This window comes from Talpa europaea (assembly GCF_964194135.1).
Source record: "Talpa europaea genome assembly, chromosome: 3".
In the NCBI taxonomy this organism is placed as follows: Eukaryota; Metazoa; Chordata; class Mammalia; order Eulipotyphla; family Talpidae; genus Talpa; species Talpa europaea.
This window is the reverse complement of record NC_140069.1, coordinates 147,875,732-147,898,989: the sequence shown is the minus strand read 5'-3', so window position 1 is coordinate 147,898,989 and position 23,258 is coordinate 147,875,732. Positions and strand designations below refer to the sequence as shown.

At 60.4% G+C, this 23,258-nt stretch overlaps 2 protein-coding genes across 2 annotated transcripts; one reads left to right on the top strand and one right to left on the bottom strand.

The window, feature by feature from the left end:
• The first annotated feature begins 18,738 nt into the window (after positions 1–18,738).
• On the top strand, positions 18,739–21,675 carry RARRES2 (retinoic acid receptor responder 2). The gene is made up of 6 exons (XM_084230869.1): positions 18,739–18,787; positions 19,628–19,818; positions 19,989–20,093; positions 20,935–21,030; positions 21,281–21,406; positions 21,565–21,675. Exons 2-5 carry the CDS (start codon positions 19,645–19,647, stop codon positions 21,395–21,397), a joined length of 492 nt encoding a protein of 163 aa, XP_084086995.1. The 5' UTR covers positions 18,739–18,787; positions 19,628–19,644; the 3' UTR covers positions 21,398–21,406; positions 21,565–21,675.
• Positions 21,676–22,124: 449 nt separating this feature from the next.
• On the bottom strand, positions 22,125–22,979 carry LRRC61 (leucine rich repeat containing 61; the record flags this gene model as incomplete). Its single annotated transcript, XM_084230868.1, has 1 exon — positions 22,125–22,979. One exon carries the CDS (start codon positions 22,977–22,979, stop codon positions 22,200–22,202), a length of 780 nt encoding a protein of 259 aa, XP_084086994.1. The 3' UTR covers positions 22,125–22,199.
• Between the last annotated feature and the right edge of the window lie 279 nt (positions 22,980–23,258).

Genomic DNA, 23,258 nt, shown 5'->3' with positions numbered 1-23,258 from the left:
CCAGGGGCCTCAGCAGGAACTACCAACACAGGCAGGAAAAGGGCCGACGGCTGTCAGAAACAGGCACCTGGCGTGTGTGAAGATGGCCAGGGCCAGGAGGGTCCCGAAGAGGTGTCACGGGCACTGTGGTAGGCCAGTGGGGAGCCTGCAGGACAGGATCAAATCGGACCCTTTCCTCCTAACTGGCACCCGACGAGTCTGACGACCCCACAGAAGGCTGAACCCCTAGAGAACCAGCCCCACTTCTGGGTTTTCCTGGCCTCCCCAGGAAGAAATGGAGATGGGACTCAGAGGAGTTGAAGTCAGGGTACCTGAGCTGTTAGCAGGTCCCCCCAACTAGGGGCACAGCGCGCTGCTTGGCCTCCACCCCCACAGCTCCCCAGGAGAAAGGAACACTTCCCAGCCACCAGCTCTAAAACCAAATCTTTATTCTCTAGTTTGAAAAGGAGGGCGAGTAGGTGTTCCATTTAGTTCCAGAGAACAGAACAAGGCCCAATAGGTAGAAATCATAGGAAAGCAGATTTCATTCGTTATAAGGAAGAATTTCTAACAATTAGAATGATCCTACAATAGAACCAGGGCCTCGGGAGGTGGGGACCCCCTGTCACCTAAGCGTTCAAGCAGAGGCTGGGCATCTGAGCGCTAAAAATGTTGAGAAGGAAACTCGCCCCACGTCTCCCTCCACTGACCCTCCTCCCCACCAAGGATGAGTTCCGGGGGGAGCAGCGGGCAGGGTGTTCAGACGGAAGCCTGTCTGGGCTGCTGAAGGTCAAGGCTCGAAGCACTGAGAGGAGTGAATAAAGCAAGTCAGGCCTGCGAGCCCACCCTGGGGGGCGGAACTTCAGGGAGGCAGGGGGTGAGCAGGGCTAGCAGGAGAGGGTCTCTCCACCTAGGAGCCTGAGCAGGGCGGGAAGGAGGGGACAGGCGAGGCGCATTGGCTTCCTGCCCAAGCTGGAAAGGCCCAGGGGCTGCTAACAAGGCCAGCAGGTTCTCCCAGGCGAGCGCTCCACTCACTAAACAAGACACCACGCCTGCTCCCGACCAGGCCCCGGGAACACAAGACAGGCGTTAAGGCGTCACAGCAGAGAAGGGGCCTCCGCCCACTGGTGGCTGCTCGGGCAGCAGGGCCCTGGTGGGGGCCGGGGGTCCTACGCTACTTTCCCAGGACGGACCACAGCAAACACAGCTGGCACTGGGGTCCCTGTGCTCGGAGGGGGTTCCCTGGCCCCGGGGGCTGACCTTCCTCTCTAACAAGGTGCTTGCTCCTGCCTCCCCCAGCCCTTCCGAGTCCCCAGCCCTGGCTGCCCCCCGCGGCCACGCAGGCCCCCACGGCCAAGGCCGGCTCCCACCGGAGCGCGCGGCGGCCTCTCAGACGTCGTGCTTCTTCTGGTGGGCCAGGAGCTTGTCCTCGTCGTCGAAGGTCTGGCCGCAGATGGCGCAGCAGAAGGCGCCGTCCCGGATGTGGCTCTTGCGGTGGGTGATGAGGTTGGACTTCTGGCTGAAGCTGCGGTCGCAGTCGGGGCAGGCGTAGGGGCGCTCGCCCGTGTGGATGCGCCGGTGGGACACCAGGTTGGACTTCTGGCTGAAGGCCTTGCCGCAGTCGGGGCACACGTAGGGCTTCTCGCCGGTGTGGATGCGCCGGTGGGCGGCCAGGTAGGGCTTGTGGCGGAAGGCCTTGCCGCAGTCCGGGCACACGAAGGGCCGCTCGGGCGCGTGGTCGCGCCGGTGCGCCGCCAGGTGGCTGCCCTGCGAGAAGCGGCGCCCGCACTCCTGGCAGGCGAAGGGCCGCTCCCCCGAGTGCACCCGCGCGTGCGCCGCCAGGTGCGTCTTCTTGCCGAAGGTCTTGCCGCACTCGGCGCAGGCGAAGGGCCGCTCCCCGCTGTGCTGCCGCCGGTGCGCCCGCAGGAAGCGCTCCAGCCGGAAGGCGCGGCCGCAGTCCTCGCAGCTGTGCGGCGCGGGGGGCGCCGCGGCCGGGTCCCGCGGGGGCTCCCCGGGCGCGCCCGGCCGCGGGGCGGGGGCCGGCCGCGGGGCGGGGGCCGGCTCCGGCGCGGGCCTGCGCGGGGCGGCGGGCGCGGGCTCGGCGGCGGGCTCCGGGGGCGCGGCGGGCAGCGGGGGGCTCCCCGAGCCCTGGGCGCCCGGGGCCGCGCCCTCGGAGCGCCTGTGGATCTTGCTGTGGGACAGGAGGTTGGGCTTGTGGCGGAAGCGGCGGCCGCACTCGGAGCAGGGGTAGGGCTTCTCGCCGGTGTGGATGCGCCGGTGCGAGGTCAGGTAGGGCTTGTTGGTGAAGCGCTTGCCGCACTCGGGGCACTGGTGCGGCCGCTCGCCCGTGTGCACGCGCCGGTGCGCGATCAGGTTGGGCTTGTGGCGGAAGCGCTTGCCGCAGCAGGCGCACTGGAAGGGGCGGTCCACGGCGTCCCCGCCCGGCCGGGGCGCGGTCACCGCCGGGCGGCCGCGGGGCCGCGGGCCCAGCGCCTTGGCCGCGGCCTCCTCCAGCGCCTCGGCGACGTGAACCCGCTTGTGAGCCACCAGCTGGTCCCACTGCGCGAAGCTGCGGCCGCAGTTGCCGCAGATGAAGGGCCGGGCCTCGGGGGCGGGCGGGTGGCAGCGCCGCACGTGGGCGCGGAGCTGCTTGCGGCGCCAGAAGCGTCTCTCACACTCGGGGCAGGCCTGGGGCCGCTTGGCGGCCGAGTGCGCCCGCAGGTGCAGAACCAGCGCCACCCAGCTCCGGAAGCTCTGGCGGCAGAGGTGGCAGGCGAAGCCCAGGTCGGGGGTGGCCGCGGCGTGGACCTGGCGGTGCAGCGCCAAGAAGGGGGCGTGTCGGAAGCGCCGGCCACATTCCGCGCAGGGCAGGGGCAGCCGGGCCTGGCAGCGCCGCGCGTGCAGCCACAGGGCCACCCAGCCCGGGAAGTGCCGCCGACAGTGGCCACAGCGATGGGCCCTGCCCGGGGCCTGGCTGTCCGCCTGGGCCACGGGAGTGCCGGGTGACCTCAGCCCGCGGGGCTCCTTCTCCAGGGCCTGGGGGGACCCCTGAGAAGGCCCTGAGAGGGGCCGGGGCTGGGCGGGCCCCATGGCCAGGGGGCCCCTGCAGCGCCGTTCCAGCATGCGCTCTTCCTCTGTGGAGGGCGGAAAAGCACGTCACTCTGGAGATCCACTTAGCCTGCCCCCACCCCCTGCCCCCACAGCCCACCCCAGGCAGGAGGTACACCCCTCTGACCTCCTAGAGCCCTTGGGCCTAAACCACCCTGCACTTCCTGGCATGCCCTATGTGACTTCAGCCTGGGGCTCTGGACACGAGGGCAAATGTACCTGGCCTGAGGCTTCCGAGGCTGGAAACTAGAGAAGGGAGGACTTCTTGGCACCCCGGCTCGGGCAGCTGCCCCGGGTCTGGCCCAGAGTACACACTGCAGAGGTGGCTGCAAGAACACTCCAGTCCCAGGACTCACCAGAAAGCCTCCCCCGGGCGCTGGGCTGTCCCCAGGGCTTCCCCACCCCTGCCTGTTTCTATTTCCTGCCGCCACACCTGAGGCTGCCGGCAGCCCTGAAGCTCTGTGCTTGACAGATACGGCAACTCTCACCCAGGAAAAGGTGACAGAGCTTGCCCGAGGGGACAACAGAAACCAACGGCAGAACCTGGAGGCGACTGACCTTCCAAACTCCCGGCAGATAAGGCGCCCACAGAAAGACACCCACAGCCTCTGTTCCTGTCACCCTCCCCTCCAGGCTGCCATCTCATCTAATCTGATCACGAGGGAGGCTCCTCCGGCCTCCCTGACCTGTGTCTCATGTAGAAGCCCAGCGCCCCGTGAGAACTGCCGTTCTGGAGGACGGGCGGGAACTGGACGCAGCCCCCAGCCGAGATGAATGCTGGGCCACCACCTGTCCAGACCGAGCCCGCATTCTGCCCGCCTGCCCTCCTCCGCCCACACACGTGATTAGGGCCCTGCAGGAAGGAGCTCTCCTGGATCCAAGGAACACCCACAACCTGCTGCCTGGGGGCCGGGGGAGGGGTGCGTCCCTGCCCACTCTCCTCCCTCGGGTGGCAGGGATTACTGGGGCAAGAGGAGTGGAAAGAAGAGATTGTTATCCCTGTCCCCTGCCTGGTCCTGCCCGAACCCTGCCAGGGGCTGCCCCACATTCAGCTCCCGCAGGAGCAGCACCAGGGAGCCCCGATCCTACAGGAGGTGGTGGCGGTGACTCCTGGCTGCGCTCAAGCTCCAGCCACATCCTCCTAGAGGGTCTGCCCTGGGTGGTGGCGCAGAGGCAGGACTCGCAGGCCACAGCAGACCAGAGCCTCGGAGGGGGGGCCTTCCCACTGCCACTGGGGAGAGGGCTGAGGCTGCAAATGGTTGGGAACCCAACAAAGAAGGCCAGACTCTACCCTGCAGAGTGTGCAGCTGGAGATGAGGCTTTTTCCAGCTCCTCCCGGGGACGGTCCTGGGGATGGTCCTGGGGATACTTCTGCGGCTGCAGCGCCTGCTCCGGCCCACACTCTGGTAGCCCCCAGATGTCAGAGAAAACTGCAGCAGTAGAGACACCCCTACCCCCATGGCAGAGCTCAGACCTCCGAGCGCGGAGAGGCCAGCCTTACCTGCGGGGAGGGGGGAGGAAACACGCGTGAGGCTCTGGGCTCCCCCCACCCCCCGCGTCATCTTTGTGTCCTCGCCAGCCACCACCCCGCCCCCACCCAGGCCCCGCACCCCGCCGCCCGGCAGTGACCTTAATGGGTACTGGATTAATACACGCGCGCGCCCCCCTCCACGAGGAAGTGCGCGCCGCGCCGGGGGGTCACTTCCTCCCGGGGCGAGGTCACCGCGCGGAGTCTCCATGCCGGCGACCCGCGGCCGGCCTGGGGCAGGAGCGCCCGGGCCCGGCCGGCTCCCCTTCCCCCACCGGCCTCCCGGCAGGAATTCCGGGCCCGGCTCCCCAGGGGCGGCGCGGGCGGGCTCGGGGGACCGGGGCCCGGGCTCGACCCCCCGGCGCATCCCGACCCGGCCAGGGGCCGCGGAGACCCCACCCCCCGGGGGTGTCGGCGCGCGCCCCGGTCCCGGCTCCCCCGCGGCCCTCCGGGTCCCCGCCGCGCCCGCGCCCGCTCGCCGCGCCCGCGCGCAGGTGCGCGCCCCCCCCAGCCGGCCCCCCGCGCGGTCACGCGCCCGCAGGTGGAGCCCCCCCGCCGGGCCGGCCCCCGCCCGGGACGAACCTCTCCGGCGGGCGGCGCGGAGGCGCGTGGCGCGTCCATGAGGCCGGGACGCGGCGCCGGCGGCCGCGCTCCCCACCCGCCGCGGCGACAGCGGCAGGTTCGAGTTCACCCCCGCCAGGCCCGCCGCCCCCCCGTCCCCGCCACGTGACTACAGGAGCTGCCGAGGGTCAGTCCCGGGCTCGGCCGGCGGCCGCGGCCGGAGGGCGGGCCGGGCCGGGCGGGGCGCCGCGGGCGGCCGCGCGGGCCGTCGCCCCCGCCCCCCAGCGCCCCCTCGCGGGCCGGGGCCGCGGCGGGCCCCGCTCCGTTGCCGGGCGACCGCGGCCGGGTTTTCCGGGGCGACCGGGCGCCGGTTTCCCGACCCTTTGTCCCGCCCGAGGACGCGCGTCCCCGGCGACCGCGTGGCCAGGCTGCGGCCCGCGCTCGCCCCGGCCTCGCGGGGGACGCGGCTCCCCGCGCCGAGGGCGCCCGCCCCGAGCCGCCCCCCCTGCCCGGGCCGCTCCCCCTGCCCCGGGCCGCCCCCCCTGCCCGGGCCGCTCCCCCTGCCCCGGGCCGCCCCCCCTGCCCCGGGCCGCCCCCCGCCCCGAGCAACCCCCCTGCCCCGGGCCGCCCCCCACTGCCCCGGGCCGCCCCCCCTGCCCCGGGCCGCCCCCCACTGCCCCGGGCCGCCCCCCACTGCCCCGGGCCGCCCCCCACTGCCCCGGGCCGCCCCCCCCTGCCCCGGGCCGCCCCCCACTGCCCCGGGCGCAGCCGCCCCTGGACCGTCTAGGGCGCCGGGACCCTCGCGCCGCGGGGTGCGGGCGAGGCGAGCCCAGGGCCGGCCGCGGGTTTGCCTGGCGGGGAGCAGGGGAGGCCCGCCGCCCCGAACTTCGCAAAGGGGGCGCGGTCCCTCCGGAGGGAGGCCCGAGCGGGCGCCCCGGCTCCGGGGGCGCGGAGGGCGCGGGGCGCACTGGCTCTGGGCCCCGCGCCGGGAAGCGCCGCCCTCCTCGGCCCGCGCAGGGGCAGGTGCCGGCGGCGCCGGGGACTCTCCTCCGCGCACAGGTGGCCCCGACGTTCCCAGCGGGCGCTCCCTGCGCTCCGACGCCAGGGCGATTCGTGTATTTTACGCTTTTCAACGAGGACGATTTGTAATTGTACCGTTACTTTTAAAACACTTTTAAAATCTGTTGCATAAATAAGAAACATTATAAAAACTCTCTCCTGCTTTTCACCTCCTGGTCAATGTCGGGAGATGCTCGGGGCTGTCCCCGCCTGTCTTCTCTGGCTCCTCCGTGCCCTGGGGCCGCTGGGACGAGGCCTCGCTCGCGTGTCCCGCCCCCTCCACTTCCCCGTCGTGGGACTTTTCTCCCACTTTATTACTCTTTTGCGAGACGACTCTCGACGGCCGCCTCCACGGAGGCACAGATTGCTTATTAATTTTGCTTATAAATCCTCCGCTGGCAGGATTCTGGCGGGGCCAGAAAGGGGCAGAGATAACAACTCTTTGCTTCTCTCGCTCCGTTGTCGGGACTTTGTGTCATTACAGAATCATCTTTTATTGCACCGTGTCTGATTTTAAATGTCTGGAAGGAGGGAACCCCTAGGTCAAAGGCAGAGTATATGTTTAAATGTTTTCTGTGTTATCTTCCAGAAAGCTCTGTTCCTGTTCCCTGGAGAGGTGCGGGGCTCTCCACATCCCTGACCAGGCCAGGCTGTCTAATTCAATATAATGCGCTTCCATCTCCTTGCTTGGATTGCAGCTCTCAGATTTCTGGTGCGCTGGCTTGTTTTCCCAGCGCGTTTGTATGTTCTTTTTTGTGGATTTGCTTATGTGTCTTGGCCCACTTTTCTATGTGTCCATTTGCCAAGCTGGGTGTGGTTTTATTTCACACCGATGGGGGTGCACGCCTCAGGAAGGAAAGTCTTTGATGGTTTCTGCCTTTATTGCTGTTCACAACTCACCTCCCTTGCCGGCAATTTGTGTTTTATGTTTGTTGTTTTATCACAGAAAATAAGTTTTAATAGCTAGTAGTATACCATTGCCCCTACACATGGATTCTTCTTTGTTGTTTTCCAGAACTTTTTCGACTAGACTCACTCATTGATTCTTCCCAATGAACTTTGGAATTTCTCATCAATATTTTTTAAATCTATTGAAGAGATTGTTTGCTCAGGTCTCATTTTGCCTTTCGCAGTCAGGTTTTATGTTACCAGATTAAATATACATTTCAGATAATTCACAAATGTGAAAAAAAAATCTTTGTCAAAAAAAAAAAATCTTGCAGTTTCAGGGCACGAAACTATGGCCACAGCACTTTGTGGAATGCGAGGGACAGTGGCTGTTCCCAGCACCAGTGCCCAGAAGCCACTCCAGCCTTTAGCAGCGCCCTAGGGGTGCCACTGCTGTTTGGTTTCCTCTCTTGTGTCAGAGTGGTGATAAACGCTTCACCCGCATATCTCACTTAAACCGCCCCCACCTCGCTTCACCATATCTCACTTAACCCCCTTAACACCCCAGAATACTCTTCTGGTCCTCATTTTACAAACGAAACCTCGAGATTCAGAGATGTTAACGAACTTGCCAAGTCCACACCCCCTGGAAAGGGGCGCAGAGGAACCCAGCCTTACTCCTCACCACTGACTCGTGTGTGTATGGGGTGTGTGTGTGTGTGTGTGTGTGTGGGGTACATATGGCATGTGTATGGTGTGTGCTGTGTCTGTGTGTGGTGTGTTGGTGTGTGTGTCCAAAGCACTGAGTGCGGGCCCAGCCATGTTGTGCTGAGCACCTGTTGCTCTGGGCCTGCCACGCACCTCTGAAGTCTCTCCATCACCCCATTCCCACGAGGACCCTCCGAGGGGAAGTAGACGCATGGGTCCCTCTGGGAGGACAGGCTCTGCCCTTGAACAAGGCCCTGAAGGACTCGGTCACTTGCAGCCCCTGGGAGAAATGCCTTCTCCCCAAAAAGGAGCTGGCCGGCTGACTTCCTCTTCGGGCAGAGCCGGGGCAAATGGGCCCCCTCTGGCTGCACCCCGCTCTGCAGGGAGAACAGTGGCCAAAGAGCTGTGGGCACCCCTGAGCCCTCTGCCAGCCAGAAATGTCAGGCCTTCGCACTTGGATCTCACCCCTGAGGGAGGGCTGCCCAGTGCCCAGCCCTGTGGCCTCGCCCAGCAGGGTCTGCTGAGCTTCAACGTGCCAGCTGGAGAACGGGGCTGCACAGGCACGGACCCACAGGACAGCGACCGAGGGCCCCAGCGCTGCACCTGCCTCACCAGGGTGCCTGCTGCCTCCTGGCATAGATGGCGGAGGAGCAGGGGGCAGAAGGGGCACCCGCATTCTCAGGAGCCACCCGGATCTGGAAGAGGGAACTGCCTGCTGCGCAGGTGTCTGTCCCGGGGCCACCCTCCACCTCCGCGCAGACCAGGCTGCTGTTCAGCCACATCAAAGGCTGTCGCGGGACTTTGGAACCTGGTGTTGCCGGAACCATCTCTCCAGTTAGTCCTTAAGCTGCAGTGAAACCACATGTCTGTTGACCATTTTGGAATGGACGCCTCTAGGGAGCCGGCAGATGGGCAGCAGGGGCCAAGAGAGGAAGACCCCACTTCACCCTCCTTCACTCCTCCGCTCCAGGAAAAAAGTTCATCAGTTCAAGCCAAAAAAAAAAAAAAAAAAAAAACATCTGGAGGCATTAGCCAAAACAAGACAGCAGATATGTAAAAATCACAGGGAAAAAAAAATCTTAAAATGGTTCAACTGATGTAATTTTCTAATATTTATGGCAAAGCTTCCCAGAAATCTAAATTCAAGTACAAATTTGGTAGCCTGTCATTTGACTGATGCATGGAAATTTTGTGGAACCTCAGTAGAGCTCCTAAGACACTCCACGAAGTTTCTCCTTTTCCTCCTGGGAAGGCATTAGATGAATTTGTTCTATTTGGCTTTTAACCTAATGAAGTAAAACTGAAAGGGAAGCATTGCCACTTGGGAAAATGGTAAAACTTTGGTATGTACAAAATGTTAACAGTAGTTTTCTAAAATGTGTATAAAAAACCTCTCAGTATCTGGTATGTATATAAATTGTCAATGGTGATTGTCACCTTGTCATAGTGTATAATTCAATTGTTTCACATCTACAGAAGTTGTTTCTGGAAATATAGGGAGAAAAGGTCTCAACAGATTCCTATTGATGGAACTGTTTTGAGTAAAAAACTTTCCTACAAAGGACTGAATAGACCTGGAAATACACCTGACATTTACTAAGGTTTCTTTGACATAATACTGGAAATTTTTTATGCATTCTGTCCTGAATCCACAAAGTTTTTGTTTTGTTTTGTTTTGTTTTGAGTAACCAGGATCTGCAGAAAGGTTGCAATTTTTTTTCCAGCAAAGCTAACTTGTCACATTTTCTCTCCCCTTGATATCAACACGGCATACAAATAGTGGTAGTAATTTTGCTACTTATCTTAGAGTCTGTTTTTGCATAACTTCCATAGGGATTTTGCCTGTTTTAACAAAAAAAAAAATTGGACGTGTTTCATTGTGTGGCTTTGTGTGGAGTTCTTCCAAAAAGTTGAAAAAGAGCTGAACCAAGAAGAGGAGAACCTGTTTGCCTTGTTTGTAGGGTTCCAGAGACCTCCAAAGAAGGTGAGGAAGCTGCCTCCATTGGCAGGACTGGACAACCCCGGCCAACGAAAATGCCCTGGTACCCTCGAGAAGAGGAAAGCCCAGGTGGAGTCTGATGAGACCAACTTTATACCCGAAGCCTACATTGACTGGATGCCACCGGTTCGCTCTGATCCTATATGGGGTATTTCAACAAAGCCAGCAAAAAAATTGCTGTTAGTTATTTTCTGCCCTGTGATTTTATGCAAAAATAGGAAAAATGGTTTAAAAGTAAATTTAATTTGCAAACTTTTGCTATGCTGTTAAAGTTTGGGATCAAGGTTAAGAGAATTCGTTTTTGCATAAGTTGAACCATTTTAACATTCTTTCCCTGTGATTTTGATATATTTGCTATCTTGTTTTAGCCAATGCTCCAAATTTTTTTCTTTTGGCTTGGATAATGGACTATTTTTAAGTAATGAAACTCATACTGGACATTCATGGACAATGCTGCTGACGAATTGTTGCTTCTCTTACACACATTGTAACCCTGAAAAAAGACTGTCTCCTAAGATTACACCATGAGATCTGTGCCACCATAGATATGGTGGAATAAAAATTAAAAGGGGGGATTGCAACAGGGTGGTCCCCAGGAAAGGGGGAGGTTCCCTGCCCCACCCAAGGGAGGGTGGAGCTGAGCAGGGAGAGGAGAAGCTGCAGAAGAGACTGAGGAAGGAGCAGGATGGAGCCAGGAGACCTGGAGGAGGCGCATGGAGCCTAGAGACACGTGAAGAAACTGTGCTTGTCTTTTGGTCGTGGACTGGGTGACACAGATGTGGGTGAGACCCGTGGGGAGGTGACCATGGCAGCTTTTATCTTGATGTTGATTTTGCTCTTTTCCTTCCGGGCTTGTCTGGTTGTTTCTGACCCTTTTCTGTGGGTCCCCACTGGAAGATGCTTTAGACTTGGGGCAGGCTTTGGGGCCTTGCTCTGGGCCAATCCCACATGGATGGAGTTTTACCCACGAGGGGACGGGTAACTTTGGGTGCTTCATTTAGAAACTAGACTCTTTGCCTTACCTGTATTGTTTCCTAGTTTTTATTAAAGTTCCTTCCCATTAAAGTCTCCTATGTTTTGTGTTGATGCGGCGGATGGCAGAACCCATTTAGAATAGGCAGGTTTGCGGGGTTTGGGCTGCCCTTCTCCCTGTCCTATAACAGAACACCTGTCTGTGGCTGTCCGGCTGCAGGACCCTGACTGGAGCCATCGGAACAGTCCCCTCTCCGGTTCTCCCTGGGCTGGCTGAGCCGACACGTGAACACCCCTCAGACAGGAGGAGGAAAGGCCCCATTTAGTTACACACACGGGGAGAATTGACATGGCTGTAATCTCTAAAGCAAATGGGGCACAGCGGGGGTTTCTATCCTGGGCTAAGGAGCGGGACAGGCCCAGTGTGTCAGGAGAGGAGGGTCTGGCATGAGGCGGGCATGACCTCGGGTGACCAGACCCGCCCTCAGGGAGGTGGAATGCGCGCTGGCTGGGAAGTCTGCATTCTTTGCAGCTGTGATCTCTCTCTGGCCCACATGCTCCAGGGCCCTTAGTTCCACATGCCAAGGTCACAGTGTCAGAAAGAGCCTGCTCTGGGCAGCCAGGAAAAAGCCGACCTGAACATTTTGGGGAGACTGATTCCACATAACAGTGCCTTAAGTATATCTTTCATCTGGAACAATATTCTAGAACAATGAACGCAGGTACCTTTAAGGAACCTCTGGTTCCGGGGGCAATGGCTGTGGCCAGAGGTACCCTCAGGCTCTGGGGGGACTGTGCCCACTCCCTGGAGACCGTGATTCCCACACCCCAGCAGGAAAAGCAGTCACAAACCACTTGGTGGCTCAGCTAAGTGAGAAGGTCCTTGCCTTTAGCTGGAAACCCAGTTTACCTTTTTCTTTTATGCTTTTTTTTTTTTTTGGCATACAAGAATTGGGGTGCAGGCCAGAGGTGCGGGGGTAAGAGGATTCAGCAGAGGCAGAGGAGGGAGCAGAACAGGCAGATCAACTGAAATATACTGAGGGGAGCAGCAGGGAGACAGGAGAGTGCTGCTGCGCCACGTGGGTCAGCTCTCTGGCTGGGGATCAAACTCAGGCTGCAGCAGTGATAGCGCTGAGACAACCCCTAGGCCACCAGGGAGGCCCCACAGTTTACCTTTTGAGGGTCAAATCTCAGCTGGTGTCTTGTTCTGCTCCAGAGCAGCATCAGACCATGATCTCGTCCACACTCTTCAAAAGATGGACTTAGAAGCCAATGCACCCCCTCTCGCGCTTTACAACCCAGCAGGAGCCACGTGGATTTGGAAACCTGAGGCAGCTCTAGAAGAATCCGCAGGACCCAGCACTTGGCAGAAGCAGCTGAGCTTCCCTCACTGGGTGCCTATGATTCGTGGGACAGCAGCCCCAACTGCACCCTTCACCCCAACAGGCCGCTGCAACCTCGCTCTGTCCCACCCATGTGCCTTGGGAATAAAGCCACTTGGGTGACTTGCAGGAATCAGAGCGTAAACCTGGCTTCCACTCAGAACCTTCTGGTCAGCACTGAGACCAAATCTGGGTCACAGTTAAATTTGGGGCCATTGGAGTTGGCAGGGAGGTCTCGATGTCCTCAGAACCGGTTTGCCTTCACTGTCTTCACACAAGAGGAGAAGGGCGTCTCCTCATCACAAGATTTAACAAGGTTTCTTTTTGGATGTTATTAGCAATTACCATGCAGCATGTTTAACTACTCCATGGTACCGTCCTATTAAATTACTACATCCAGCAAATGACATACTACATAAAATAAAATGAATTTTAAAAACTCCTGGAAAGTCATTTCGCAGTGTCTTCCACCAGCTGATCTGGGGTGCTTAGCAATGTGCCTGCAGTTTATAAGCAGCGCACCTGATTGGCATGAGCTGGGAGGTCAGGAGGGAGTTAAGAGTTCTCAGTGTGAAAGAGCAGACTTCACTCGCTGAGTGGAAACCCCCGGCTCCGTGCTCACTAGCTCCAGCTAGCGGCAGATCCTGCGGGGTTCATGGGCCGTTTCGGGGACCCACAGCACGTTCAGCTGAGTCTTTTCGATTTAGGAAAATATTTTTCACATGACACAGACTTTTTATATGTACCTGATAAAGGTGCCGGTTCTTTTTATCAGTTTGCAAATTTTCTTGAGGAGAATTCTGTTTTTTAAATTTATTTATTTTTGCACAAGAGCTGGGGTACAGGCCAGAGGCATGGGAGGGTGAGAGGATTCACCAGAGACAGGGCGGGGAACAGAACAGGCAGAAGGACCAAAATACACTGCTGAGGGGAGCAGCAGGTGAGACAGGAGAGGTCTGCCGCACCATGTGGGTTGCTCCCCGGCCAGCCGGGATGGAACCCGCAAGGCAGAGGCTGCAGACAGCTTTGCAGCACTGCACTCAACCCGCTGCACCACTGGGGAGGCCCAATAATTCTAATTTTTTAAATGTTAATGACATATTAACGTGAACTTGCACCCATGTTGGGCAGCCCAGGGCAGTTCCCACCATGGTGAAACATTAAAGGTGGCAGCCTGCTTTCTTAACTTTTTGGACACTAACGATAGGAGTCATACATTTATCCTCAATAAGGCGATTTCAGTTTTCACCCGTCCCGTATCAGCCATCTGTTGTGCAGGCCAGCGCAGAGCCGGGTCTGTGATCCGGGCCGACGGGTAAAGGAGAGTCCTGGAGCCCTCGGTGGCTTTCTTGGGCTTTTAATGATCTTTCTTTGCCATCTGTAGTGAGGCGACCAGGCGCAGGGCAGGCAGGAGGGCTGGGCGTCTCCCGGCCCCGGGCCAATCTTTCCTCTTTCTCTGGCGTTCTCTGACTTTGTCGGGGGGGTGGTTCTGTAGCCGTTCTGCTGACGTTCTCCACCGCCCTCCGCCGCACGGTCCCCTGGGATGCCGCCCCTCTATGCGCAGCCTCCAGGCCCAGGTGTGCCCACTCACGCACGCCCACACCACTCTCCAGGCGCCCGTCAGGCATGCGTGCCCCGCGCCCACGCTCCCAAGCGCCTCCTGTGTTCAAGGCCGCAGGTGACAGCCACAGAGGCCAACCGCTCGAAAGCCCGAGCGTCTTCATTGACCCTGCACCAGCCTCACTTTCTTTTGCTCACAAAGCCCCTGCTGGTTGCACACACAGACCAGACTTGGCTTTTTAAATAATCAGGTTGAGTGTAAAGCACCAAGTCTCGGGAGAGGACATGTGTGTGTGGGTGTGGGGGGGTGTGGGTGTGTGGGTGTTTGCCGGAACACTGGGTAGCTTGAACGATGGGGTTACCCTTGCCCATCCAGAGGCCGGAGCCCCAGAGGGAGCGTCGGCGGGGCTGTTCTCACAAGAGCGGGCTCTGCAGTCGGCTGATGGCGCATCCTCGTGTGTCCTCACGTGGTCTTCGCTCTGCCAGTGTCTTCGTCTCTCCCGACTGTGACGCCCGTCAGGCTGGATTAGGGCCCGTCCGTATGCACGCCCGCCCCGTGCCTGGATTACGCCGTTGAAGGCCTCATCTCCAAACACAATCAAACCTGAGGAACTGGGGGCTGGGACTACAACACGTGAACAAAATTTAACCCGTAATTGTTTTTTTTAACAGTTTATTTAATTTATGCATACAAGAACTGGGGTACAGGCCAGAAGTGCGGGGGGGTGAGAGGATTCAGCACAGACAGAGTGGGAGCAGCACAGGCAGATCTACTGAAATCCACTGCTGAGGGGAGCAGCGGGGAGACAGGACAGGTCTGCCTCGCCCTGTGGGTAGCTCCCTGGCTGGGGTGGAACTCGAGTTGCCGAGGCTGCGGACAGCTTCGTAGGTTGCGTCTTAACCCCTTGTGCCACCGGGGAGGCCCCTAGCCCACAATTGTTAATTATAACTATAGTTCTCACCCTCCTCTATCTCCTTAAACATAGATGATAGATCGATCGATCGATAGATAGATGATAGATGACAGATAGATATAGACAGACTGACCATATGTGAACTATGTAGTCTATACAGAGAAACTGGCTGCACATGCTAGAATACAGGGTTATCCTTACTTCCTCCCAAAACTGCATTGAAATGACAGTAAAGGAATAAAAAGGGCATCTATTCACAAGGAGAAAAGCTGGGAGCGGCGCCCAGTGCCAGGGGACGGGGCCACGGTCCAGGGTGGCCAAGAGGGAGGGTGCCCCGGGCTGAGAGGCAGAACCTGCAGGGGCAGGGTGATGGGCAGGAAGCGAGGCGAGAAGGCCCTGGAGGAAGGCACCGGGTGCACGGGAGACAGGCTGTGCCGGGGGCGCAGAGGAGCACCCGCACCGCAGCACCCCGCCAGAGCAGAGGAGTCACTGGGCAGAATGGCCTCGGGGGAGGGCAATGGCCTGAATGCCAGCAGGAGGGCGAGTCCAAAGTCCCCAAGCTGGATGCTGGCCCCGAGCCTCCCGCCCCCACTTGCACCCCAGACGCACGCTCTGGCTCTGTTCACAGGCAAAAGCTCAGGGGACTTTTAGATTTAATTATTTCATTCGTCTGGTATCTAGTGTGAAAGTGAGGGAAGGAGCCCCCTGATTCCTTTCCTCCCACAAGGCTAGCCAAGCCCTGGCTACTCTATATCTCCCTAAAGGTTGGAACTGACATCTTTACCACACATACGATCCCCACAGGTGTTTGGGTCTGTTTCTGATGTTCCTTTTCGGCCCATTGATCTTTGTTCATTCACTTAATACCACGCTTATGATTAGTGTAGATTTTTAAATATGCTTTAATATCTAATAGATGTCTGAGCGCCTAATTGGCCAACATTTCTCTTATTTGCATAATATTCTCACTAGATTGCTTATTTCCAAATTAATGTTAGAGTCAACTGTACATATATATATATATTTATACATATATACCTACAGGCATATAAATATTCACGGCAAGAAGGTATCCATAATTTCTTCTCATCCAGAGCTTTTGCTTTTGTTTAGAAGAAAACATTGACTTTTCTCTAGTATTCTCTGTTTTTTTTTTTTTTTTTTAAGATTTATTTTATTTATGCATACAAGAGCTAGGCCAGAGGTGCAGGGGGTGAGAGGACTCACCAGAGACAGAGTGGGGAGCAGAACAGGCAGATCTGCTGAGGGGCGCAGCAGGCGAGTAAGGAGAGGTCTGCTGCGCTCTGTGGGTCACTCCCTGGCCGGGCATCGAACTTGTGCTGCAGTGGCTGTGGACAGCTTCACAGTGCTGAGACTTAACCCTGCGCCACCAGGGAGGCCCTTCTCTAGTATTCTGTCAGCATCTTCGGCCCTGCCCTACAGAGGGCTGTTCTTTCCATGAATTAAAACAAAATCAAGCCCCTTGGTCCAGCTTCTCCCAGACCCTCCAGCCTTTGCCTGCTGTGTCTTCACAGCCACATCTGGAAGTCTCGGCCACAATCCTGGCTCAGCTGCCCCGCCCTCCCCCCCACCCTAGTTTTCATCCATACCTTTCGGTGTCACATCTGTACCTGCCCTCGCTGTGACGGCTCTTGCTGAGGTCACCCAGGCTCGCCAGGTCCAGTGGTCCGTCCACAGCTTACTGGGTCTCCAAACATGGTGCGGACCCATCTCTTCATCCAAATCCCCCCTCCTCTGCTTCTGCTGGCGCAGGCTGACCTCCCCGGCTGGGCAGCTAGAGCTCTCCCGCCGCACACAGACAGACAAAGCTTCCAAACACAGTCTGAGTCCCGTCTGTGGGCTCAGCCCAGTCTGAGCACAGTCTTCAGAACACAGTCTGACGGCCTGTCGGCCAGTCTCTCCACTCGCAGCCCACAGACACCCCAAAGGTCTGCCCCCAAGGGCCCCGGTGTTTGAGATCCACCGCCACGGCCATGACATGCAAACCAGGGACGTGATGGCCTCTCCCCAGGCCCGCGGAGATCACCCCAAACCCGGCTCTGCTCAGGGGGTGCGTCGTGGAAGAGTTTTACTAAGATTTACTGCTCCAGGTCCAAGACTTTCTGGAAACAAGGAGCATACTAGCCAAATGTGCCATCTTCGAGGGTTAGAAACGGTTGTGTGGGTTCACTCCCCGGGATGGCACAACCTAAGCTGGAAGCCGCGAGGAGAGGGGAGAGCTCACTGTGACCCAGGCAGACAGTCGGGGAATTTCCAGTGAAATCTTCTAGTAAGAGATGAAGAACTGTGGTTTTACACGCTGCCCTCACACAGATCAACATGCAAAGGGTTGTAATGGCAGCAGACAGGTCGTGTATGCTGACTGCAAAACTTACAAGGAAAATTGGAAGGATACTTTGATACCGATACAGTCACTTTATTCGGAATCTACACAGTGTTGTTTGGAATTAAGTTCTTTAGACTCAGTCGACACAGGAGTTAGCAGGCACTGAACCTGGACCAGGGGCAGCCTGGAAACCCATCTGCTTTTGTTTCAAAGTCAGTCGTTTCTTCTAAAAAACAAACTTTTTGTTCACATAAAAATTAAAGGAAAATTTTTTTTGGAACTTGATTTGGTTACTGGCGAGTTTTTGAAGTGTGTTTGGGCACCGGCTGCCCGGCAGACCGGCAACTGCATCAGCCAGCCCTGGGGCTGCTCACTTCTTGGGGCGCCGGGCTCCCGTTACCTATCCCCAAAGGGTTTTTTGCCTGGCCACGAGGCCTACACCGGCCAGCCAGGTGCTTCAGCCACAATTCCTTTAAATAGACCACGTGTGGCCCCAGGTGGCCGAGGGGTGCACACGACCAGCCTCCCTCTGAGGCCTGGTCCCCTCATTAAGCAAAAAGTGACGTATTTACACAGGTCTGAGGACTCCTCACCAGCTGTACCCCCACCTCCCTCCCTCCCTGCCCCCCAGGTCTCACCCATCCTTGCCCAGCCTCCCTGCCTCTCCCTCTATTCCCATCCCCAGGACATGCCCAGCACCGGGTCTGGGCCGGGAGTGTCCTGTGTGTAGAGGGGTCTCTCGAGCCCCCTCTAAGGCTCCCCTCTCTCACCTCTGCACAGGGAGAGCCGGGGGAACTCAGAGGGAAGGAAATGCCAGGGGGGTTTCAGGCGCTGGGGCCGACTGAGGCCTGGGATTTCCCTGGCACCCAGCACCCTGCGGGGGTTCTCAGCGTCGTGGGGACACGTGAGCAGGAGGCAGAGAGGACTCGAGGAAAGCTGCTGCCGCCGGGGCCACCAGTCACCAGTCCTCCCTGCAGGGAAGGTGCAGGGGTTCCCGGCTTGTGTCTGGGGGCGGCACCTGGCCGGGAACCAGGGGAGAGGAGCCTGCCCCGCCCAGCCCGGCTCCGTCCTATTTGCTCAGGACACAGGGCCTTGCATGGGGAGGAGCTGACCCCGGTTGGGGCCCGACTTCCTGGAACCACCCCTTTCCTGTCATGGGTCCCCCAATATCCTGGCTGGCCTGAAGCCTCCCAACCTCCATGCACCCCGCAACTGTCGCCGCCAAGGACAGACAAGCAGGGTCAAGGCTGGACGCGGTGCTGACCTGGCAGCTGCAGACATCAGTCTTCTCTGAAGGAGCCCCTCCCTTCTCAGTATTTGGGGTTCTCAGGCTTTAGGGTGCAGAGGCAGGGGGAGGAACCAAGTGCCTCTTCACTATCCCATCCGCTTTGAGGACATCTGTGTTCCTGGGAGGAGTCTCCCAAAATGAGTGTCTGCACGCTGGGGACTGGCCCCCACCCAGGGGAGCCCCGGGCCAGGCAGGGACCGGCCAGCCTCCCATCCCCATCAGGGCCACCAAGGGTGGGGGCTTTCTGCTGGGGAGGGCAGACTGCCAGGGTCAGGGTCAGGGCGGCCTGGCCTGAGGAGAGGGGAGGCCGAAGGGCAGGCTGCCCGGCAGGCCGGTCCGAAGTGGTGGGGAGGAGCCTGCGCTCCGGCAAGAGAGGGGCCAGGAGGTGGGAGGAGATGGGGGCTGAGCCGCTGGGGGGGCGGGAAGAGGCAGGCGGCCTGGCCAGCGGCAGCGGCTGCCGGGAAGAGCAGGCGACCCGAGGCCCGGGAGAGGAGGTGAGCAGGGCGGCTGGGGCCAGAGGAGGGCCCGGTACAAGGCTCCCGGGATGCAGCGTCTGCGTTGCGGGAGCACGGCCTGGCCCTGTGGCCTGTCCACTGGGCATGTTTCCACATCCGTGGCCGCCTGGTGCTGAGACCACTGTGCAGGCGGAGTTCTCGGGAAGGGCCCACCCTGGGGGACCCCATGACAAGTTGGGAGGGGTCTGAAGCGTTGGGTGGGGGTGGTGACGACGACCCCTCCAGAAAAGGCAAAGAGAGGTCGGTCTACCTGAACATGAAAGCTAAGGGTGGGGGGTGCCGAGGTGGAGCCCCCATTTCTGGGGTGAGGGGCAGGGAGGAGGTCAGCCCTAGGCGGGGGAGGGTTAAGCATCCCCCCCTTCCCACCCATTCTGGGCCCCTCCTGCGTGTTTACGTCCTCCCAAAAATATTCAGCCTCCAGCTGGCGCCAGCCTAGGCCTGCCCCTCCCCCTCCCGCTGCAGGGCTGGGGGACAGGGGAGCCGGGGTGCTGGGTGTGGAGGGGGTAGGCAGATGAGGAGAGGCGGAGGGGGGGACACAGAGGGGCTCTGGGGCCAGTAGGCAGGTGAGGGGCTCATACACTGGTGGAGGAGAGAATGCCCAGAAAAGGGGGGCAGGCATGAGAGGGGGCAACAGGCTGCTTCCTCGACAGTTGGCAGCTCAGCACCTCCCAGCACAGGACCAGCCTGGCCACGCAGGCCCCAGGGGAGGGGGAGGGGCAGGGCGAGGGTGCCAGGGACCAGGGGAATACCAGGACCCTCCTCCTGCCCCCACCTCTGCCAGCCTCAAGGGGACTGAGGCTGGGCACACCCTCCGGCCAGGTGACCGAGGCGCCGCCATGTGGCAGCTGCTGCTCCCGCTGGCCCTGTGGCTGGGCACCGTGGGCTGGGGCAGGGCCGAGCTCACTGCCACCCAGCGCCGGGGCCTGCAGGTGGCCCTGGAGGAATTCCACAAGCACCCGCCTGTGCAGTGGGCCTTCCGGGAGACCGGCGTGGACAGCGCCACGGACACAGTGAGTGGGGGGGGCAGGAGCCTGGTACCCCTAGCAGCACATGCTGAGGCGCCACCAGCCAGGCTTCCAGGTGCTGCTTCCCACAGGGACGGGGCGCATGCAGCTGCTCTGCCCGCCCGGCGGGCTGCGATCTTCTGTCTGTCTGTCTGTCTGTCTGTGCCTGCCTGCAGCCCTTCCCAGCAGGGACTTTTGTGAGGCTGGAATTTAAGCTCCAGCAAACAAGCTGCCGGAAGAAGGACTGGAAGACGGCCGAGTGCAAAGTGAAGCCCAATGGGGTGAGTGCGTGTGCGTGGGTGCGCATGGGGGGTAATGGGGCACACGCGTGGTGGGGATGCACGTTGTGGGGTTTGGTGTGAGACCCCCGAGAAGCCTGAGCCGGAGCAGCCTGGAGTAACCCCTCGGTCTGGGCCTATGGCTGGAGGCCTGAGGGCGGGGTAGGGCTGCTCGCACCCGCTCCTTCCAGGGGCTCTCCTTTCCCGCCCAGTTCCCGCCTCACTGATTCCCAGGGGAAGAGGCCCAAGGAGGGGGTCACCCGGCCTGGTGAACTCCCCACATTCTGGGTCCCGAGTGGAGGTGGCCTGCCGGGCTGGTGCATAATGGGGCTTGCCCTGATCAGCCGCCTTGTGGCAGAGCCGCCGTGGGGGGACCCTGGCCGGTGGATATAGGGGTGGATATAGCCGGTCCAGGCTCTGTGACACTGTAGGTTCTCTGAGGGTCTCTTCCCTCCACCTGTTAGAGGGGAGACATTTTACAGTGATTCCCCAAACTTTCAGAGCTGGAAACTTTGTGTTCAAATCACATTTACAAGAAAAATAAATAAATATAATAGACAGCATGTGGCTCAAGTCAGGTGGGGAGGGCTCTGGGGACAGGTCCAGCCCCCCCCACACACACACACGCACACTCAGACTTACACATCCACACACACGCACCTGCACACACGCACCAGGTGGGCTGCCTTCCTCAGTGTCAGGGACTGGGGTGGTGGTGGGGGGGTTGTGCCTGACACCAGCTGCCCTGCATGACCCTCGTCCCTCTGCCCCGGCTGCCGGGGGACCGTCCCACCGCAGCTTGCACATCACCCCCTCCTCTCCCGACTCCTGCTCCCCTCCCCAGAGGAAGCGGAAGTGCCTGGCATGCATCAAACTGGACCCTGAGGATAAAGTCCTGGGCCGCATGGTCCACTGTCCCATGCAGACGCAGGTCCGACGGGTAAGGGTGGGCAGCGGAGGCAGCAGAGGTTGGGGCGCTGGTAAGATGGACAGAAGCGGGAGATGTGGGGAGCAGGGGCCTGGACAGAGGGGCAAGGCGGGGCTCTAGGCTGACCTTCCCGAGGGCCCGTGGAGGTGGGTGTACCTGCTGTGCACCTGGGAACTGCCTGTCCTCCCAGCACTGCTGCGTGGGGGGGTCCCCGCGGGAGGGAGGGTGCCTGGCACCAGGGCCTGAGCCGCTGCTCTGGCAGGAGCAAGAGGAGCGCCAGGAGGCCCAGTGCAGCCGGGTGGAGCGGGCCGGCGAGGACCCTCACAGCTTCTACTTCCCCGGACAATTTGCCTTCTCCAAGGCACTGCCCCCCAGCTGAGCCTGACAGGTGGGCGCCCAGGGGGAGGGGCGGCTGGGAGGGGGCTTGGGTGAAGAGCAGCTAGTGCGAGGCTGGGTGGAGGATGGATTTGGGGCACAGAGGGAAAGCTGGGATAGGACCATGACAGCCCCCCTCACCCCCAAATCTGTTTTTCCCCTTTCCTCTAGAATCCCTTCCCGCTTTCCGGGCAGCTGGGGGGAACCAGTGAGGAAGGCCTCCCTCTGCTGCACCCCGAGGGCCAACCCACCCCTGCACCAATAAAATCGCATTCTCACCTCCCCCGCCTCCCTCACCTGCTTGGCTCAGGCCCCTGCAAGGCCTGCCTCCCCGGGGAAGGAGGCCAGCGGGGGTGGGCGAAATGACAGGCAGATGAGCCGAAGATTTGACAGGACAGGACTGAGCCAAAGATTTAATAGGGACTCGTGGGGATGGGGATGGGCGATGCAGGCGCCGGGATGGGGCCTGGTGGACAGGGTCTGGGGTCTGCAGCAGCTTCCGGCTCCTGCGCTCTGCCCACCATTTGCCTTAGAAAAAGCAACGTCCTCCTGAGTCTCAGACCTGAGCAGCCAGGAGTGGGCGTGTGGCCCAACCTGGGCACTTGTGTGTGTGGGGGGGTAGGACATTAGGGGATGTCCTGGACGTGGTGGAAGCAGGTGAGCGTGAGGGAGGGGCTGCTCCAAGGACAGAGGAAGGGCTGGATTGCAAGGCTACTGACTAGTGACAAGCCGAGGTGGGGGGGGGGGGTCAGAGTGGAGGGGCAAAGCAGGTGGCACCGCTGCCCTGATCCAGTACCGGGCTACATTCAGAAGACGAAGGACGAGGTGGTGCCAGCAGGGTTGAGCGCCTGCTCGGCCTGGGCCAGGCTGTCATGGGCCTGGCGGTCCAGGTCGCGGCACTCCTGCAGTGTGGCCTGGAACTGCCGGCAGGCCTCCTCCAGGATGGAGCTGCTGCGGGGCGGCCAGGACTCCCAGTACCCAGGCTCCACCCAGGGCTGGGCCTCGGCGGCCCCAGGGCCCGGGCTGGTGCTGGGGCGCAGGCAGCGGTCCAGGTCCCGGCAGAGCTGGTAGAACTCGCTGCCACGGCCAGTCACACGCTCGCCATCGATGACCTTCAGACCTGGCAGTAGCTCGCGAACCGCTGCCCAGTAGGCGGGGCTCGCACAGAGCGGGTTGCTGAGCCGGGCCAGCGGGTCCCGGAGCCGCAGGTGCTCGAGGCCCCGCAGGCCGGCCAGGCACTGCAGCTGGCCCGGGCTGGCCAGCAGGTTGCCCGCGGCGTTGAGGCTCCGCAGGTTCTCGCAGGCGGCCAGCGGCTCCAGCCCCGTCAGCTGGTTGTCCGCGACGTTGAGCACGGCCAGCTGGCGCAAGGAGGCCAGCGGGCCCAACTGGGTGAGGGCGTTGCCAGACAGGTCCAGCCACTCGAGGCCTAGGCACTCCCCCAGGCAGCCCAGGTCCACCAGCCCCAGGCCGCGCAGCTTCAGCAGCAGGATGGACTCCAGGGAGAACTCGCCTGAGCGCGCCTTGAGCAGCTGGGGTGTGAGCCGCACCCCGTCCGCCTCGCCGGGCTTCTCACCCTGGGGCTCCATGGGATGGGCCGGCCGGGTGGCCCAGGCCCCCACTGTTCTGCCGTGGGGACGCGGGGTCCCTGAAGTCAGATGGCTGCTCACCCTGACAAGGCACCACTGACTGCAGGGGCCAGTGCCGAGGCCACAGGTCCCTAAGGAGAGAATTCAACATTCAGAGGCCGACCTCCCGCAGCTGCTCCCTTGGGGTCGGGGATCTAGACCGGCCAGTAAGCCCTGAGGACCCACGTCCACGTGCAGGCGGCCAGAGCCCCCCAACAGGGAGCGGGGCCAGGCATCCAG

Bases quoted from the DNA above. Each gene is read 5' to 3' on its own strand.
- RARRES2 (XM_084230869.1), top strand. From the start codon at position 19,645: ATGTGGCAGCTGCTGCTCCCGCTGGCCCTGTGGCTGGGCACCGTGGGC. The intron at 19,819-19,988 runs GTGAGTGGGGGG...GCCTGCCTGCAG, and splicing joins TGGACAGCGCCACGGACACA to CCCTTCCCAGCAGGGACTTT. The intron at 21,031-21,280 runs GTAAGGGTGGGC...CTGCTCTGGCAG, and splicing joins TGCAGACGCAGGTCCGACGG to GAGCAAGAGGAGCGCCAGGA.